Below are 19,685 nucleotides of genomic sequence, written 5' to 3'. Positions count from 1 at the left end.
ATTTCCATAAAATACTACGTAAAATTTGCCTTTCCAATTTGTTCAATTCAAAGCAACAAACATCGATAGTGATGAAAACCTTGTTTCTTTTATGTTTGTTCAAGATAAACATGATTTATTCCACCAATGTCTTGATTGTCTAATAAAACAAATCGTGCTGTTATTGATACATGTGATCTACCAGGGATAAATGCCAAATTTGAACCATGTATGCTGTCTTTGTTTGTAATTGATATAAGTCAACTGTCACGGTCGTCCTCCTCTTCATCTGAAGAGGAGAGGCGAGATGGATCGGAGGACCAAAATGCGGCGTGGTAGGTGTTCATCATTCATTTTAATAAAGAAAACACTGAAACACTATACAAAAACAGTAAACAAAATAACATCCGTGAAGCTAATGTGAACTGCGCTGAAACAAGCCATCAACATAGACAATCACCCACAAACAAACAGTGCAACCCAGGCTACCGAAGTATGATTCTCAATCAGAGACAACTAATGACACCTGCCTCTGATTGAGAACCATACTAGGCCAAAACATAGAAATACCCAAATCATAGAAAAACAAACATAGACTGCCCACCCCAACTCACGCCCTGACCATACTAAATAATGACAAAACAAAGGAAATAAAGGTCAGAACGTGACATCAACATCTAAGTATTGAGTATTTTTACCTAAATTGTTATGGCTGTATTGTTTTAAAAAAACAATAGCGTTGTGGGGCCATCAGACTCGCAAACGTTGGGTGAATAACAAAAACACCACACAGGGGTTAAAATATCTGTATTCCCAGTGATGTGAAATCCATAGATTGGGGCCTAATTCATTCATTCATTTCAATTGACTGTTTTCCTTAGATAAACTGTAACTCAGTAAAATCTTAGAAATTGTTGCATTTTTTGTTCAGTGTCATAAAGGAATTTCATGCATCTACTATCGCATTTGCAGACTAATGCAATATATGCTACTATTGCTAATGTGATGAGTAGATTTCAGTCATAATTTAGGTTAATCACATAACTCGATCACTGTAAGCAAAACAGATCATTCTGAACAATGCATTTCTGAGCGCGTAATGACATAGTGTAGGATTAAACAGAGACGTTTCGTCTCCTTTCTTTGCCTTTTTCTAAACACATTTTATGCAATTCTAATACACTTTATATGACTGGAGGAATAAGCAACATATTTTTCAATATGACAAAAATTAGTAGCCTACTCTGCTGACACTCACAAACAGATGAGTAAAAACAACTATCAACTATGTAACTATCTAATCTAGGCCTAGAAAAAGGAGAGTCACCAATTCTACAATATCACATCCATCTAGCCTGGAGGAGGGAATTAGTCTCCCCAAATGTTTGGGGATCCCATGATAAAGGCAAGTGAATGTGGTGCACTCATTGGGGATATGGTTGTTACTCTCCTCTGGTGCCAATAAGAGGCTACTGTTTACTCAAATGGGGACGTGAGAAGACAAATTAGAGCCTTTTCTTCTCAGCAATAGCCATTTGCTTTCTAAACTATGTTTTTCCCGTGATTGTATTTTGAAATATTGAGATCGGCCTAAGCCTACTAAACTTCTTTCCACGTACTGCTGCAACTCAACAATCAACTATTTTGTAGGCTATTTTCCGCCTGCTGCCCAAATTCCTAATTTCAATAAAAACAGCTAATTTTTAAAAGAAGCTAATGAATCTCTATGGTCAAATCATATGGTGTAGTATTTGTAATGTTATTTATTTCTGTATAAGGCACAAGTAATTATATAGCTAATTTTGGAAATGTCATTCTATTGACATTAGGCCAAGCGTATCTTCCCCTAGCCTACCGGATGCGCCGCTTATGCCGACATCAATGTATAAGTAGCAGGTGCATAAAACTGGCTGTGAGGCTTACAAGGCCCGAGTTCAAATGCCGACATCAAATCGGCGAACTGCCTAAATAGGTTGACCTCAAGCAAGCTGTTGGGTAGTGTCTCTGCTCAATGCTGAGAGAAAGGCACACAGGCCCTCCGAGCTAATTGCTGCGTAGTCCTAAAGCCAGCCCATAGATACTCTAAACAGACGTTGCATTTTAATGGTGGGTTTTAATGATTTTAGTCAACTTTTTTTGTAGCCTACTTTTAACTTTTTGTTCTTAAAGCTATACCCAACTGACACACCTGCCTGTGCTACAGCATTGTCCTAAGCAGAGACATTAACATAATCACCTTCATCATCTTCACTGTTAATTTTCTCATGAGACCCCCCACTAACACCATTTCTTTGAGTGTTTCCGTCCTCGTTGTCATAGACATCCTCTGATTTCCCATAGCTGTGCCCTTTTTCCTTCTCATTTTTCTTTGCATCCTCCAGACCTCTCTGGTAACAGACGTTTTCAACATTAACATAGTCCTCTTCCTCTTCGTTGTCCTCCTCTCTGTTGTGTCTGTTGTCAATACCTGTTGCATAACAGTTCACTCATGAATATTCGTAACGGCAAACTCAAGGGTGAAAAAGCCTTACAAAGAAAATGATTTCAAAAGTATTTGGGCCGAATTTGAGATGCTGCTTAACTTGTCAGGCTCAAGGCATAAATCAAGTTCATATTCAGCCTTTGAGTTTACAGTATAGTGATATCACTTACATTCTCTCTGGCCAGCCTCTGTAGATGGCTTTCTGTTCATCCTCCTCCTCCAGCTGACTAGACAGATGACTAGAAGAAGCAGAATTAGCAGTCCTACCCCACCAGTCCCTCCAGAGACAATGATGGGGACCATGAACACTGAAGAAAATGTAGGTATTTTAAGGTTTAGATCTACAGATCAAGACTTGTAGATGGCAAATTCATAGGATATAAAAACAAACAAAAAAAGTGACATGAAGGATTATAAATCTTACAATACTATGATTCTTCTCTCACAATTTTAAATGTGTTTTTTTTAGCATGTTTTACTTTACCTCTAATGGTGACAGCTAGTTCACTATTAGCCGACCTGAATGACCAGTTAGAGATGTTGACTACATAGCTGCAGCTGTAGTTCCCCTGGTCTGTATACTCTGCAACAGGGAAGTGGAAGGAGGCAGAGTGGTTGACTGCTGGCTTAGTTTCAGTCATGTTGGACCCAGAGAAGTCCAGATAGAAGAGGCCTCCAGGATACTGTGGCTGAATGGAGCAGGTGATGGAGAAGCTGTGTCCCCTAACCACCTCTGGCCCCTGAGGTTCCCAAAACATCCCTCCATTTGGAGGACTGAGAGAGATGTTGGGCTGTAGCAGGACCACTGGGAAGAAAGTAAACAGCAATTTGAAAGTCATGTGATTCCATATTCACACCTTCTGACTAAGAAATATGTGTGTGATGGACAAGGTAATCAGTCTCTCGTCCCTATCAATGCTCTGAATTTTATATATATACAGTGACAAATGTTTTGGCTTTGTACTCCAGCACTTTGGATTTGAAATGATACAATGAATATGAGGTTAAAGTGCAGACTGTCCACTTTAACTTGAGGGTTTATTCATCCATATCGGGTGAACAGTTTAGAAATGACAGCACTTCTGTACAACGTCCCCATTTTAGGGGACCAAAGGTATTGGGACAAATTCACCTACAATTAAAGTCAAAAGCTTTACAACACTTACCCATTCAAGGTTCTCTTCATTTTTACTATTTTCGACATTGTAGAATAGTGAAGATGTCAAAACTATGAAATAACACATGAAATCATGTAGTAACCAAAAAGTGTTAAACAAATCAAAATGTATTTTATATTTGAAATTCTTCAAAGTAGCCACCCTTTGCCTTGATGACAGCTTTGCACACGCTTGGCATTCTCTCAACCAGCTTCATGAGGTTGTCACCTGGAATGCACTTAAATTAACAGGTGTGCTGTGTTCAGTTAATTTGTGTAATTTCTTTCCTTCTTAATGCGTTTGAGCCAATTAGTTCTGTTGTGACAAGGTAGCGGGGTATACAGAAGATAGCCCAATTTGGTAAAAGACCAAGTCCGTATTATGGCAAGAACAGCTCAAATAACCAAAGAGAAACAACAGTCCATCATTACTTTAAGACTTTTCATTTTCCATTTGTTTTGTCTTTGTTTTCTACACACCTGGTTTCAATTCCCCCATTACATGTTCATTATTTAACCCTCTGGTTTCCCCCATGTTTGTGTGCAGGTTTGTTCTATTGTTCAGGCTGTTACTGACGGCTGATACTTTGTTGCCGGGTTTTGTTATTACGCCCGTTTATTTCGTGGTACCGGTATTTTTCCCGCACCGTAGTATTGTGTTTATACTTGTGTTGTCTTGTATTAAATACCTTGTCCACACATCTCAGCTCTCCTGCACCTGACTCCTTTCACCATTTACCTTGACAATATGCAAATAGGTAAACTGTGATATGACTAAAGAGTTAATCAGGGTGATTTTTCCACAAAAAGATAGGTATTTTCCTTTCCATGGTAACAAGATCTTATCTATTTTTGCTAACTTTATATAAAATGTATTGGAGTGAGATCATTTCTTTCTTTCGGGATATGTATACCGAGTACGTCCACATCCCCGTCAGACCATTTTATTGGTAAACTACATGGTAATGTAAAAGTTGTATTTTTTTGTGATCCAATACGTAATATCAAAATTTGGTTTTAATCCAGGGAGGTTAGCAAAAGTATCTAGATCCCCCTTTGAGGCTGTGGAGGGATTCTAATTGTGGGTTTAAAAGAACATACGAATCATCAGCGTACAATGACACCTTTGTTTTTAAGCCACGGCTATCTAATCCATTAATATTATTGTTTGATCCTATTTTAACAGCTAACATTTCAATGGCAATAATAAATACATGTCGATAGTGGACAACCTTGTTTTATTCCTCTTGACAGTTTAAAACTTTCTGAGATGTAGCCATAATTTACTATTTTACACCTAGGGTTACTACTATACATATCTTTAACCCATTTTATAAGCGATTCTCCAAAATTGGAATATTCTAGGCATTTATATATACAATACAATCGCACTTTATCAAAAGCCTTTTCAAAATCAGCTATGAAAACCATGACTGGTTTCCCTGATATTTCATAGTATTCTATTGTTTCCAGTGCTTGTCTTACATTATCTCCAATGATTCGTCCATGAAAAAAATTCTGATTAGGATGAATAATATCTGACAATAACTTCTTAATTCTATGCACCAAGCATTTAGCTAGAATTTTTGGTGTCAGAGGCCTCCAATTTTTTAAATGGACTGGATATATATATATATATATATATATATATATATATATATATATATATACACAGTGGGTAGAACAAGTATTTTATACACTGCCGATTTTGCAGGTTTTCCTACTTACAAAGCATGTAGAGGTCTATAATTTTTATCATAGGTACACTTCAACTGTGAGAGATGGAATCTAAAACGAAAATCCAGAAAATCACATTGTATGATTTTTAAGTAATTAATGTCATGCAATAAAATGCTAATTAATTACTTAAAAATCATACAATGGGATTTTCTGGATTTTTGTTTTAGATTCCGTCTCTCACATTAGTATTTCTGTACAGATGTTAATTCTACATTATTAATAGGAAGAAAATCCATACAATTAGCTTCGGTTAGCGGAAACTGAAACGAAAACATATTCTTAAAGTACTTTACTTCCTCTTTCAAAATATCATTCGGTGAATCATGTGTGACTCCTTCATTTGTAGCAAGTTTTAATTTTTTAAAATGTAGCATTTCTATGTTGAAGATTGAAAAAGAATTTGGTTAATTTTTCCCCATATTCCATCCAGTTCGCTTTATTTTTTATAATATATTACACTGGATCTTTCTTGAATAATTTTCTCCATTACTTTTTCCTCAAACTTATTCTGTGCCTCTATGGTACAGTTTTTATTGCTATCTATCTGTACTGTTAGATCTACATTTATTTTGTTTTATAGATGAGTACTGAATTGCATGGCCCCTAAAGGCACATTTAAAAGTGTCCCATACAATAAGGGGATCTGCTGTACCTATTTTATGTTGGAAAAAATAAGTTATAAATTATTCTGTCCTAGTTATAAACAAGTTATCATGCAGTAGGCTTTGGTTCAATTTCCAAAATCCTCGCCCACGTGAAAATTCTGTAAGATTAATATATATGCCAACTATGTGATGATCTTGCCACATTCTGTCCCCTATCAACACTTTTGGTGCCAGAGAGAATGACATAAGAAAGTAAACAAGACGACTAGCTTAATTAAGCCTCCACCATGTATATCTCACTAGGTCAGTGTATTTAAGCTTCCATATATCCACTAATTCCAAAACGACAATCACGATTTCCTTAAGTGTGTCACGGCCGTTGAAAGAACTAGACCAAGGTGCAGCGTGGTGAGCGTACATATTATTTTATTTAGAAAAGACGCCGAACAAAACACTACAAATCAAACCATGAAGCTAGAGGATATGTGCCATAAACAAAGTCAACTTCCCACAACGACAGGTGGGAAAAGGGCTACCTAAGTATGGTTCTCAATCAGAGACAATGATAGACAGCTGTCCCTGATTGAGAACCCTACCCGGCCAAAACACAGAAATACAAATAATATAACGTAGAATACCCACCCCGACCAAAACAAATAGAGACATAAAAAGGATCTCTAAGTTCAGGGTGTGACAGTACCCGCCCCCCAAAGGTGCAGACTCCAGACGCAAAACCTGAACCTATAGGGGAGGGTCTGGGTGGGCATCTGTCCGCTGTGGCGGCTCAGGTGCCGGAAGCAGACCCCGCTCCACCACTGGCTCACCCCACTTTGGTGGCACCTCTGGTGCGGGGACCCTCGTCACCGACCCCGGACTGTGGACCCTCGTAGCGGGCCCCGGACTGGGCACCCTCGCTGCGGGCCCCAGACTGGGCACCCTCGTTGCGGGCCCCGAAGTGGGCACCCTCGTTGCGGGCCCCGAAGTGGGCACCCTCGCTGCGGGCCCCAGACTGGAGGCCGTCTCTGGAGGCTCCGGACTGGAGGCCGTCGTTGAAGGCTTTGTGCCATAACTACTCTTTGGAGGCTTCGTGCCATGGATCATCACTGGAGGCTTTGTGCCATGGATCATCACTGGAGGCTTCGTGCCATGGATCATCACTGGAGGCTTCGTGCCATGGATCATCACTGGAGGCTTCTTGCCATGGATCATCACTGGAGGCTTTGTGCCATGGATCATCACTGGAGGCTTCTTGCAATGGATCCTCACTGGAGGTTTCTTGCAATGGATCCTCACTGGAGGTTTCTTGCAATGGATCCTCACTGGAGGCTTCTTGCAATGGATCATCACTGGAGGCTTCTTGCAATGGATCCTCACTGGAGGTTTCTTGCAATGGATCCACACTGGAGGTTTCGTGCCATGGATCATCACTGGAGGCTTCGTGCCATGGCTCATCACTGTAGGCTTCTTGCCATGGATCACTGGAGTGGAGAGACACATGGGAGGCCTGGCTCTGGGAGCAGGCACAGGACTCACCAGGTTGGGGAGACATACAGGAGGCTTAGTTCTTGGCAGAGGTACCGGATAGACTGGGCCGTGGAGGCGACTGGCGGTCTCGAGCGCAGAGCTGGCACAACCTGTTCTGGCTGGATGCCCACTTCCACCCGGCAAATGCGGGACGCTGGCACAGAGCACACCGGCCTGTGAATGCTCACTCGAGACACCGTGCCCATCACCCCATAGCACGGTGCCTGACTAGTCACATGCTCGCCACGGTAAGCACTTTCTCGCTGCCTCCACCTTGCTCTCTGCTTCCAGCTGCTCCCACGACAGGCGATCCTTTCCCGCCAGGATCTCCTCCCATGTCCAGGAGCCCTTGCCATTTAGGATGTCCTCCCATGTCCAGTCCTCCTTACCACGCTGCTTGGTCCGTTTGTGGTGGGAAGTTCTGTCACGGCCGTTGAAAGAACTGGACCAAGGTGTAGCGTGGTGGGCGTACATATTCTTTCATTTAGAAAAGACGCCGAACAAAACAAACCGGGGCGCTAGAGGCTATGTGCCATAAACAAAGTCAACTTCCCACAAAGACAGGTTGGAAAAGGGCTACCTAAATATATGTTTGTAAACGTACCATTAAAAAGTAACATGATAAATGAGTGTCTATGTAGCTGTACCACAATATTTGCATTGCTAATAAATAAACCTCCAATTCCACCCGCTAAAACCCCTACTCATCCCGAGTTGGGTTGTCATCCCAATGCCCGGCAGACCAACCCCCGGATCCCACAGCCCCGGAGAGACTGGGACCTATATCCTTCGAAAAGAGCACAGTGCCACCCGCAGACGAGAGGCAGATCAACCGCCAAACGCATTTCCATCGCCCTCACCTCGATTTCTATTTTATGTAGCCATCAAAAAATCTCTATATATTTTAAAATCCTGTTTCTTATTTTCCATAATTAGCTATTAATAATTGTAGTAATTTATGCAAATGATTTTTTACCTCTCACCAGTCTCACCATTACCAAAATGACAGTATGGCAAGCAGTTATTGTGAATCATCCTGTATTGTCTCTAACATCTTTTACTCCCTCGCAAGAGTTGTGGGATACACACTCACACACTCAACCCCTTTCCCCCACAACAACCATAGACTCAGATTCTCAGCAGTTGCACCATCCCAGAGCCCAAATCAAGAAAGGTCTTGATTTGCAAATGCATATACAGTTGCAGCTGTATGAGAAGGCCTGCAAAATTGTGCAAAACAAATGGGCAGAAATGGGGAGATTTGATTAACCATTGTCACATCGTAGATGATGGAGGTCAGATATACCCTCTTTCCCATGTAACACCCACAACATGGTCCCCTGTAGTGACCATTTCCCAAACATCTCCATGCAGTCAGACCTTTGATTTTGTGCCAGATTAAGCAACACTTGTTTACCAACTACCACCTCACCTTTAGTAAAGTTGCTGTAAGGGGAGCTGATGGCTTGGCTGTTGGAGAGGGTTCTGTAGAGACAGCGGTAACTGCCCTGGTGTGAAGCATCCATCTTAAACTTTGTTAAAGTAGCCCTGGGCTGTGAGGATCCAACGGTCACGGTCATGATGGATTCTCCATTCAGATAGAAGATGAACTCCACAGCATTACAGAGGATACGGGATGGAAGAGTGCAGGTGAGTTGGACCTCCTCTCCTTGCAATAAGGCAGAATATGATTGGTTTGTGGAGAGTGAAGGCATCTGCAAGACAACACCTGTTGGTCAAAGACATGTAGTTTAGTTAGGCAACAGTAATCACAACCAATCTACTGGGTCTTCATACTGTATTAGACACCTGCTCTGATCTAGGCTGCCCCCATCTGGTCACATAGCACCAAGTCTGGCATGGGTTAAGATTCTTTGTGCAACAGTCTCCACTAGGTGGCAGAGCAGGCTATAATACTGCAGTAATATGCTTTTTAGGATTTTCTCTCTGATGAGACATTTTTGCACAATTCAAACCATTCAAACCAAAACTCAAGTCTAGACAAGGAAAAGAGACTCCCTTACCTGAACAAATAACACCTGCGTCGTTACCATGATGACAGTTATGTGTTCCTCCTGTGTGTGGGCACTGTGTGATGGAGCACTCACTGCCAGAGCAGGCAACATCATCCTGCCAGATGGGCCCACTGCCCGGACCAAAGTAAGCCCTCTCTGGGGCACTAACAGCTCTCCCACAGCCAAGCTGTCTGCATGCCACAGCAGAGTCATTCAAATCCCATATGTCATCACACACGGTTCGCCAGTGACCAATTTGATAGACCTCCACCCTCCCAGAGCAGAGGTCACTCCCATTGACCAGTCTGATATTATGTTTCACTAGGAATTAAAGAAACATTTTAAACATTTGACAATGTGGGAGAAAATAAATGCATCTCAGTATATTCAACTAAATCATTGCCAAGTTGACACACATATAATCATTGTATTTTGACTTTCATTAACCACAATAGCAACACAGAGGGACTTTTACCTGAGCAGACAACTTTGGCATCTTGAGACTGTAAACAGTCATGGTGTTTCAATCCTCCATGTGAGCATTCTGTGAGGGAGCTCTCACTGCCTTTACACCCAACATCATCCAGCCAAGTCGGCCTGCCACCACTACCCTGACCTAAGTGGACACTACTTTGGACACTCACAGCCCTCCCACAGCCCAGCTGGCCACACACCACATTGGCATCGTCGATGTCCCACTTCTGACCACACACTCTTCCCCACTGGCCCTCGTAAAGAATCTCCACTGTCCCAGAGCAGCGACTAGTGCCATTGACCAGCCTGATCTCTTCACCAGCTCACAAAGAGGAAAAGAGATGATAGGAAAAATTATGAATGATTAATAAGCAAATATGCAATTTAACACGGCCAGTTGTCAAAAGTGTTCTATTAAAATTGGTTTCAAGACCGTCTGCTAAATGACTTAAATGTAAATGTAAATGTTAATTAACCTTTTTGGACTTTAACAGCACCTTTGAGACTTGTGTTCACATATATATTTTTATTTAATTAGGCAAGTCAGGTAAGAACAAATCCTTACTTACAATGACAGCCTAGGAACGGTGGGTTAACTGCCTTGTTCAGGAGCAGAATTACATATTTTTACCTTGTCAGCTCGGGGATTCGATCAAGCAACCTTTCAGTTACTGGCCCAACGCTTTAACCACTAAGCTACCTGCCGTCCCACAGGAATACTTACCAGCCAATGAAGATTTGACCATTTGATGAGCTGTTGGGGAGAAACACAGACAACCAAAACATTTCAATTAAACACACATTTACTGATGTTGCCATTTGTAAATGGATAACAGCTTATAATAATGTCAATTAAAAAATCCTACATTTTTTATATGTAAGTTTTCTCACCATTTATGAATTGTTATTGCTATATTTGTAAATGTTAGTAAGCTGTATATAGACAGTTATTTACATATTTATAAACTATTTTAAACATAAACCAGGCAAGCAAACATTATTTGCATATGCTGTTGTGGTATTTACACCATCTGTAAAGCCAGATAGTTGTGTCTATATCGAGTTCAAGGATTTCCTTTATGAAACTTCCCTGAAACTGTCCTGAAACTGCCCTGTGTCTCATGTACATTAGTGAACTTGTTGTGGTTGACATTTGCCCGACTCTCACAGACTTCTGTTTAGTATACAGATAAAAGAATGTATCAGTTTCACACAAAATGGCCTAATTCCTTTGTTTAAAAATCAGCTAGTCCTGCTTTCTGCCAAATTAATGACTCTCAATACTTTATTATGTGAAATTGTTTCTCCACTTAATGTTGACTTATGTTAGTTCCTGGTATAAAATGTCAGCAGTGTTGAGGAAGCTAATCTGAAAATATAGTTTAGCTTGCTACCAGCTACTTCACACTGGAGTAAAAAATTCAGCTACACTATAGCTACCTGTGAGGATTGACGCTGGAGGCACAAAGCAGGTACAGGGAGAACATTTAATAAATAACGGACAAGAAACAGGACAGGAACAGCGTCTGGACAGGGGACAAAATAACGACATCAATGCCAACACGGAGAATAAACAGAGGAAGCAGACAGATAAAGGAGAGCCAACTAAATAATGATGGAGTTCAGGTGGGTCCAATAAGGCTTAGGTGCGCGTAATGAAGGGGACAGGTGTGCGTAATGATAGGCAGTCTGGCGCCCTCGAGCCCAGGAAAGGGAGAGCGGGAGCAGGCATGACAGCTACCATTGGGAGAATCAATTTTACAGACTCGGTCAGGGACAGGTTGAAAAAGTCAGTGAAGACAATTGCCAGTTGGTCAGCGCATACTCGGAGTACACGTCCTGGTAATCCATATAGCCCTTGGGCCTTATGAATGTTGACCTGTTTAAAGGGTTTAGTCACATCGGCAACGTAGAGCGCAATCACACAGTTGTTTGGAACAGCTGACGCTCTCATGCATGCTTCAGTGTTGCTTGCCTCGAAGCGAGCATAGAAGTAATTTAGCTCATCTGGTAGGCTCGTGTCACTGGGCAGTTCTCGCCTGTGCTTCCCTTTGTAGTCTGCAATAGTTTGCAAGCCCTGCCACATCCGACGAGCATCTGAGCCGGTCTAGTATGATTCAATCTTAGTGCTGCATTGATGCTTTGCCTGTTTGATGGTACGTCGGAGGGCATAGTGGGATTTCTTATCAGCTTCCGAGTTTGAGTCCCACTCCTTGAAAGCGGCAGCTCTACCCTTTAACTCAGTTTGGATATTGCCTGGAATCCATGGCGTCTGGTTGGGGTATGTATGTACAGTCACTGTGGGGACGACGTCATCAATGCACTTATTGATGAAGCCAGTGACTGATGTGGTGTACTCCTCAATACCATCGGAAGAATCCTGGATCATATTCCAGTCTGTCTCATCTGCATCATTTGACCACTTCTTTATTGACAGAGTCACTGGTGCTTCTTGTCTCCCACTCACTCTCGTCGTTCTTAGCCTCTTATCCTGCTGTACCTCTCAAGCTGGACCTTTCTCGAGGAGAGAGAAAAACCTCCATCCTTAGTAGGCAGACCACAGGTCCTGGACCTTCGCCTTTAATGGAAAAAAACTGGTGAAATGGGAAATATCACATTTCCATAAGTATTCAGCCCCTTTACTTAGTACTTTGTTGAAGCATCGTTGGCAGTGATTACAGCCTCGAGTCTTCTTGGGTATGACGCAACAAACTTGGTACACCTGTATTTGAGGATTTTCTCCCATTCTTCTCCAGCATGTCCAGAGATAAAACCTCTCTCATCATCACCCAGAGCCTGGGCTTACCTCCGCCGTACCCGCACCCCACCATACTCTGTGCATTATGCCCTGAATATATTCTACCATGCCCAGAAACCTGCTCCTCTTATTCTCTGTCCCCAACGCTCTAGGCGACCAGTTTTGATAGCCCTTAGCCGCACCCTCATACTACTCCTTCTCTGTTCTGCGGGTGTTCCGCGGGTGATGTGGAGGTAAACCCAGGCCCTGCATGTCCCCAGGCACCCTCATTTGTTGACTTCTGTGATCGAAAAAGCCTTGGTTTCATGCATGTCAACATCAGAAGCCTCCTCCCTAAGTTTGTTTTACTCACTGGTTTAGCACACTCTGCTAACCCTGATGTCCTTGCCGTGTCGGAATCCTGGCTCAGGAAGGCCACCAAAAATTCAGAGATTTCCATACCCAACTATAACATCTTCCGTCAAGATAGAACTGCCAAAGGGGGAGGAGTCGCAGTCTACTGCAGAGATAGCCTGCAAAGTAATGTCATACTTTCCAGGTCCATACCCAAACAGTTCGAACTACTAATTCTGAAAATTACTCTCTCCAGAAATAAGTCTCTCACTGTTGCCGCCTGCTACCGACCCCCCTCAGCTCCCAGCTGTGCCCTGGACACCATTTGTGAATTGATTGCCCCCCATCTAGCTTCAGAGTTTGTTCTGTTAGGTGACCTAAACTGGGATATGCTTAACACCCCGGCAGTCCTACAATCTAAGCTAGATGCCCTCAATCTCACACAAATCATCAAGGAACCCACCAGGTACAACCCTAACTCTGTAAGCAAGGGCACCCTCATAGACGTCATCCTGACCAACTGGCCCTCCAAATACACCTCCGCTGTCTTCAACCAGGATCTCAGCGACCACTGCCTCATTGCCTGTATCCGCTACGGTGCCGCAGTCAAATGACCACCCCCATCACTGTCAAACGCTCCCTAAAACACTTCTGTGAGCAGGCCTTTCTAATCAACCTGGCCCGGGTATCCTGGAAGGACATTGACCTAATCCCGTCAGTTGAGGATGCCTGGTCATTCTTTAAGAGTAACTTCCTCACCATTTTAGATAAGCATGCTCCGTTCAAAAAATGCAGAACTAAGAACAGATACAGCCCTTGGTTCACTCCAGACCTGACTGCCCTCGACCAGCACAAAAACATCCTGTGGCGGACTGCAATAGCATCGAAGAGTCCCCGCGATATGCAACTGTTCAGGGAAGTCAGGAACCAACACACGCAGTCAGTCAGGAAAGCTAAGGCCAGCTTCTTCAGGCAGAAGTTTGCATCCTGTAGCTCCAACTCCAAAAAGTTCTGGGACACTGTGAAGTCCATGGAGAACAAGAGCACCTCCTCCCAGCTGCCCACTGCACTGAGGCTAGGGAACACGGTCACCACCGACAAATCCATGATTATCGAAAACTTCAACAAGCATTTCTCAACGGCTGGCCATGCCTTCCGCCTGGCTACTCCTACCTCGGCCAACAGCTCCGGCCCCCCCGCAGCTCCTCGCCCAAGCCTCTCCAGGTTCTCCTTTACCCAAATCCAGATAGCAGATGTTCTGAAAGAGCTGCAAAACCTGGACCCGTATAAATCAGCTGGGCTTGACAATCTGGACCCTCTATTTCTGAAACTATCCGCCGCCATTGCCTGCAACCTCTCTTTCCCTGAGATCCCCAAGGATTGAAAGCTGCCGCAGTCATCCCCCTCTTCAAAGGGGGAGACACCCTGGACCCAAACTGTTACAGACCTATATCCATTCTGCCCTGCCTATCTAAGGTCTTCGAAAGCCAAGTCAACAAACAGGTCACTGACCATCTCGAATCCCACCGTACCTTCTCCGCTATGCAATCTGGTTTCCGAGCCGGTCACGGGTGCACCTCAGCCACACTCAAGGTACTAAACGACATCATAACCGCCATCGATAAAAGACAGTACTGTGCAGCCGTCTTCATCGACCTTGCCAAGGCTTTCGACTCTGTCAATCACCATATTCTTATCGGCAGACTCAGTAGCCTCGGTTTTTCGGATGACTGCCTTGCCTGGTTCACCAATCACTTTGCAGACAGAGTTCAGTGTGTCAAATCGGAGGGCATGTTGTCCGGTCCTTTGGCAGTCTCTGTGGGGGTGCCACAGGGTTCAATTCTCGGGCCGATTCTTTTCTCTGTGTATATCAATGATGTTGCTCTTGCTGCGGGCGATTCCCTGATCCACCTCTACGCAGACGACACCATTCTATACACTTCCGGCCCGTCATTGGACACTGTGCTATCTAACCTCCAATCGAGCTTCAATGCCATACAACAGTCCTTCAGTGGCCTCCAACTGCTCTTAAACGCTAGTAAGACCAAATGCATTCTTTTCAACCGATCGCTGCCTGCACCCGCATGCCCGAGCATCACCACACTGGATGGTTCCGACCTTGAATATGTGGACACCTATAAGTACCTAGGTGTCTGGCTAGACTGCAAACTCTCCTTCCAGACCCATATCAAACATCTCCAATCGAAAATCAAATCAAGAGTCGGCTTTCTATTCCGCAACAAAGCCTCCTTCACTCACGCTGCCAATCTTACCCTAGTAAAACTGACTATCCTACCGATCCTCGACTTCGGCGATGTCATCTACAAAACTGCTTCCAACACTCTTCTCAGCAAACTGGATGCAGTTTATCACAGTGCCATCCGTTTTGTCACTAAAGCACCTTATACTACCCACCACTGCGACTTGCATGCTCTAGTCGGCTGGCCCTCGCTACATATTCGTCGCCAGACCCACTGGCTCCAGGTCATCTACAAGGCCATGCTAGGCCTTATCTCAGCTCACTGGTCACGATGGCAACACCCATCCGTAGCACGCGCTCCAGCAGGTGTATCTCATTGATCATCCCTAAAGCCAACACCTCATTCGGCCGCCTTTCGTTCCAGTACTCTGCTGCCTGTGACTGGAACGAATTGCAAAAATCGCTGAAGTTGGAGAATTTTATCTCCCTCACCAACTTCAAACATCAGCTATCTGAGCAGCTAACCGATCGCTGCAGCTGTACATAATCTATTGGTAAATAGCCCACCCATTTTCACCTACCTCATCCCCACAGTTTTTATTTATTTACTTTTCTGCTCTTTTGCACACCAATATCTCTACCTGTACATGATCATCTGATCATTTATCACTCCAGTGTTAATCTGCAATATTGTAATTATTCGCTTACCTCCTCATGCCTTTTGCACACATTGTACATAGACTCCCCTTTTTTTCTCTACTGTGTTATTGACTTGTTAATTGTTTACTCCATGTGTAACTCTGTGTTGTCTGTTCACACTGCTATGCTTTATCTTGGCCAGGTCGCAGTTGCAAATGAGAACCTGTTCTCAACTAGCCTACCTGGTTAAATAAAGGTGAAATAAAAAAATAAAATAAAAATAAAAGATCCTCTCAATCTCTGCCAGGTTGTTTGGGGAGTGTCGCTGCAGAGCTATTTTCAGATCTCTCCAGAGATGTTTGATCGGGCTCTGGCTGGGCCAATCAAGAACATTCAGAGATTCATTTCAAAGCCACACCTGCATTGTCTTGGCTGTGTGGTTAGGGTTGTTTGTCCTTTTGGAAGGTGAACCTTCACCCCAGTCTGAGGTCCTGAGTGCTCTGGAGCAGGTTTTCATCAAGGATCTCTCTGTACTTTGTTCCGTTCATCTTTACGTTGATCCTGACTAGTCACTCAGTCCCTGCCGCTGAAGAAAATCCCCGCAGCATGATGCTGCCATCACCATGCTTCACCGTAGGGAGGGTGCCAGGTTTCCTCCAGACGTGACGATAGGCATTCAGACCAAAGAGTTCAATCTTGGTTTTATCAGACCAGAGAATCTTGTTTCTCATAGTCTTGGAGTCCCTTAGGTGCCTTCTGGCAAACTCCAAACGGGATGTTTGTGCCTTTTACTGAAGAGAGGCTTCCTTCTGGCCACTCTACCATAAAGGCCTCATTGTTGGAGTGCTGCATAGATGGTTGTCCTTCTGGAAGGTTCTCCCATCTCCACAGAGGAACTCTGGAGCTCTGTGAGAGTTAGCATTGGGTTCTTGGTCACCTCCCTGAGTTTGGCTCTAGGAAGTGTTTTAGTGGTTCTAAACTTTTTCCGTTTAAGAATTATGGAGTCCCTGTGTTCTTGGGGACCTTCAATTCTGCAGAAATGTTTTGGTACGTTTCCCCAGATCTGTGCCTCGACACAATCCTGACTAGGAGCTGTACGGACAATTCCTTCTGCCTCATGTTTTGGTGTTTACTCTGACATGCACTGTCAACTGTAGGACCTTATATAGACAGGGGTGTGCCTTTCCAAATCATGTCCAATTAATTGACTTTCCCACAAGTGGACTCAAATCAAGTTCTAGATACATCTCAAGGATGATCAATGGAAACAGGGTGCACCTGAGCTCAATTTAGAGTCTTATAGCAAAGGTTCTGAATACTTATGTAAATAAGGTATCGTTTTTTTACTTTTATATACATTTGCAGAAATTCTAAAAACCTGTTTTCACTTTTTCAATATAGTGTATTCTGTGTAGATTGATGAGGAAAATGTTTTATTTAATACATTTTAGAATAAGCCTGTAACGTAATAAAAGGTGGAAAAGGGGAAGGGGTCTGAAAACTTTCCCATTCATTCAATTAACTGGGAAATGTACAAAAATTGAATTCTAATTGAATTCCAATTCAAAACAGTCCAAACACTTAAATTCCAATTCTAAAACTTGAAGATTGAATTCATTTCAAAATTTCAACAATGTAAATTCTCAACTTCATGAGTTAATTCAAGAATTGAAATTGACCCCAACCCTATGCCTGTTTAACTTTGGTTTGCCATTTCAAATAAAAGTGTGACTTGAAAGACGATTCTAGACCATTAATAAATATGTAAACTATGATATCACTAGGGAATTAATCAGTGTAATATTTTGCGTAGATGGACCGGAGTTATCCTCACCGCAGTTTCAAGATCCTATTTTGCTACATTTTCCATCAAAGTTAATAATTGCAAAATTGCTCAACTTTTACCAGTATAGGTCCACAAAGCACACATATATTTAACAGTGAAGTCACAGTTGTGTGAGCCAAGAAAGCAGACATGAGAACTGGAAATGAATCCTTTGTTATAGGTCAGTTTGATTTTGTGACTGTCTACCAAGTCGCTCGTGAGCAATATCATCAATTCATGGAGACCAAAATCCACAAATTTAGCACGTTAAAATTCCATTGCAGTCATAAGAATATCCAGTACATAAATCATAGCCTATTGAAACAAGGCTAAGCTAGAAAGGAACAATATAATACTGCACTTGGATATAGCAGAAGTCACAGAGACAACAGATACAAATCTATATATAGAGTCTATTCTTATTCATGTGAGGAACTTGAAAGACCTTCCTTTATGGCAACTTAGTTACTGTAATACACAAAGACTCACCTAATGCCATAAAGAGTAGAATTGTCCCCATCTTGATCCTTGTAATGTCCTCCAATATCAGGTATGATTCTCACCAATACTTGGCAGTAATTTTTACCCCAGATTTTCAAGTTACAATACAATGGACTCAACTATTAATACAACCAAAATTCTGCTGAACCGAAATTGAGAGTTAAATTACCATGGTCTGGCAATGCTACATCCATGTAAAAAAAGATCAATGTGTGATCTTCTACACACTTTCAGAGTCACACAGCCACAAAACAGGAAATCCTGGCCCACTACTGTATTTAGTCTCTGGTCTGGTCACCAATTCCACTAAACTGAGCTCAAAGCCACAAACATCATTTTTTTTTTACAAATAATATGAAACCCATAAAACACGAATATTAACTGAGGGGCCAATAAGAAATGCACAGAAAGTAAAAAATAAGTCACCCCCCCCAAACAAAAATTGTAGTATAACCCTTAAATGTTCTCTGAATCTTGTGTTTGTTCTTGTAACGTGATCTACCATAGTCCCAGGTCCACTGAAATGCTGCTCTGAAAGTGGACAGGTAGCCTAGTGGTTAGGGAATTGGGCCGGTAACCTAAAGGTTGCTAGATTGAATCCCTGAGCTGTCATTCTGGCCCTGAACAAGGCAGTTAACCCACTATTCTTAGGCTGTCATTGTAAGTAAGAATTTGTTCTTAACTGACTTGAATTAGTTAAATAAAGGTAAAAACTCCCCCGGAGTTAAGAAACAACATTTAAAAACACACAATGTGTGTTAATGCTAATGCCGGAAAGTATGTCGAAGATCACACAATGAATGATCTTGCAAAATCAAAACAGCACTGAGCTCAACACAACACTGAGCTCAACACAACACTGAGCTCAACACAACACTGAGCTCAACACAACACTGAGCTCAACACCACAAACCCCATTTCATTTATTTTTTAAACCAAGAATATCAGACCCATAAAACACAATGATGGAGCTATACATACAATTATAAATCATTTACATTACATTACATTTAAGTCATTTAGCAGACGCTCTTATCCAGAGCGACTTACAAATTGGTGCATTCACCTTATGACATCCAGTGGAACAGTCACTTTACAATAGTGCATCTAAATCTTAAAAGAGGGGGGGTGAGAAGGATTACTTATCCTATCCTAGGTATTCCTTAAAGAGGTGGGGTTTCAGGTGTCTCCGGAAGGTGGTGATTGACTCCGCTGTCCTGGCGTCGTGAGGGAGTTTGTTCCACCGTGGGGGCCAGAGCAGCGAACAGTTTTGACTGGGCTGAGCGGGAACTGTACTTCCTCAGTGGTAGGAGGCGAGCAGGCCAGAGGTGGATGAACGCAGTGCCCTTGTTTGGGTGTAGGGCCTGATCAGAGCCTGGAGGTACTGAGGTGCGTTCCCTCACAGCTCCGTAGGCAAGCACCATGGTCTTGTAGCGGATGCGAGCTTCAACAGG

General features: G+C 42.8%; 1 protein-coding gene across 2 annotated transcripts; it reads right to left on the bottom strand.

Annotated features, from left to right (window-relative positions):
- Positions 1 to 315: 315 nt before the first annotated feature.
- Positions 316 to 18,489, bottom strand: LOC118384413 (antigen WC1.1-like). Of its 2 annotated transcripts, none has more exons than XM_035770931.2 (8): positions 18,220 to 18,489; positions 10,700 to 10,729; positions 9,977 to 10,297; positions 9,511 to 9,822; positions 8,919 to 9,215; positions 2,946 to 3,266; positions 2,632 to 2,700; positions 316 to 2,446 (listed from the first exon to the last, which is right to left on the bottom strand). In XM_035770931.2, the coding sequence occupies exons 1-8, from the start codon at positions 18,248 to 18,250 to the stop codon at positions 2,190 to 2,192; spliced, it is 1,638 nt and encodes a 545-aa protein (XP_035626824.1). In that variant the 5' UTR covers positions 18,251 to 18,489; the 3' UTR covers positions 316 to 2,189. The 2 variants fall into 2 exon arrangements, with proteins under 2 accessions (XP_035626824.1, XP_035626822.1); XM_035770929.2 differs by having other exon boundaries at positions 2,632 to 2,769; positions 18,220 to 18,488.
- Positions 18,490 to 19,685: the final 1,196 nt, after the last annotated feature.

Source organism: Oncorhynchus keta, chromosome 5, assembly GCF_023373465.1.
Source record: "Oncorhynchus keta strain PuntledgeMale-10-30-2019 chromosome 5, Oket_V2, whole genome shotgun sequence".
Lineage (NCBI taxonomy): Eukaryota > Metazoa > Chordata > Actinopteri > Salmoniformes > Salmonidae > Oncorhynchus > Oncorhynchus keta.
This window is presented reverse-complemented; position numbering and strand designations above follow the sequence as displayed.

What these genes read in the sequence shown, in the direction of transcription:
- LOC118384413 (XM_035770929.2), bottom strand. Translation starts at nt 18,250, where the DNA reads ATGGGGACAATTCTACTCTTTATGGCATTAG. An exon ending in CGCAGGTGTTATTTGTTCAG is followed by an intron (nt 9,216 to 9,510) that starts GTAAGGGAGTCT and finishes TTTGACCAACAG; the next exon opens with GTGTTGTCTTGCAGATGCCT. An exon ending in ACTAGCTGTCACCATTAGAG is followed by an intron (nt 2,770 to 2,945) that starts GTAAAGTAAAAC and finishes CATTTTCTTCAG; the next exon opens with TGTTCATGGTCCCCATCATT.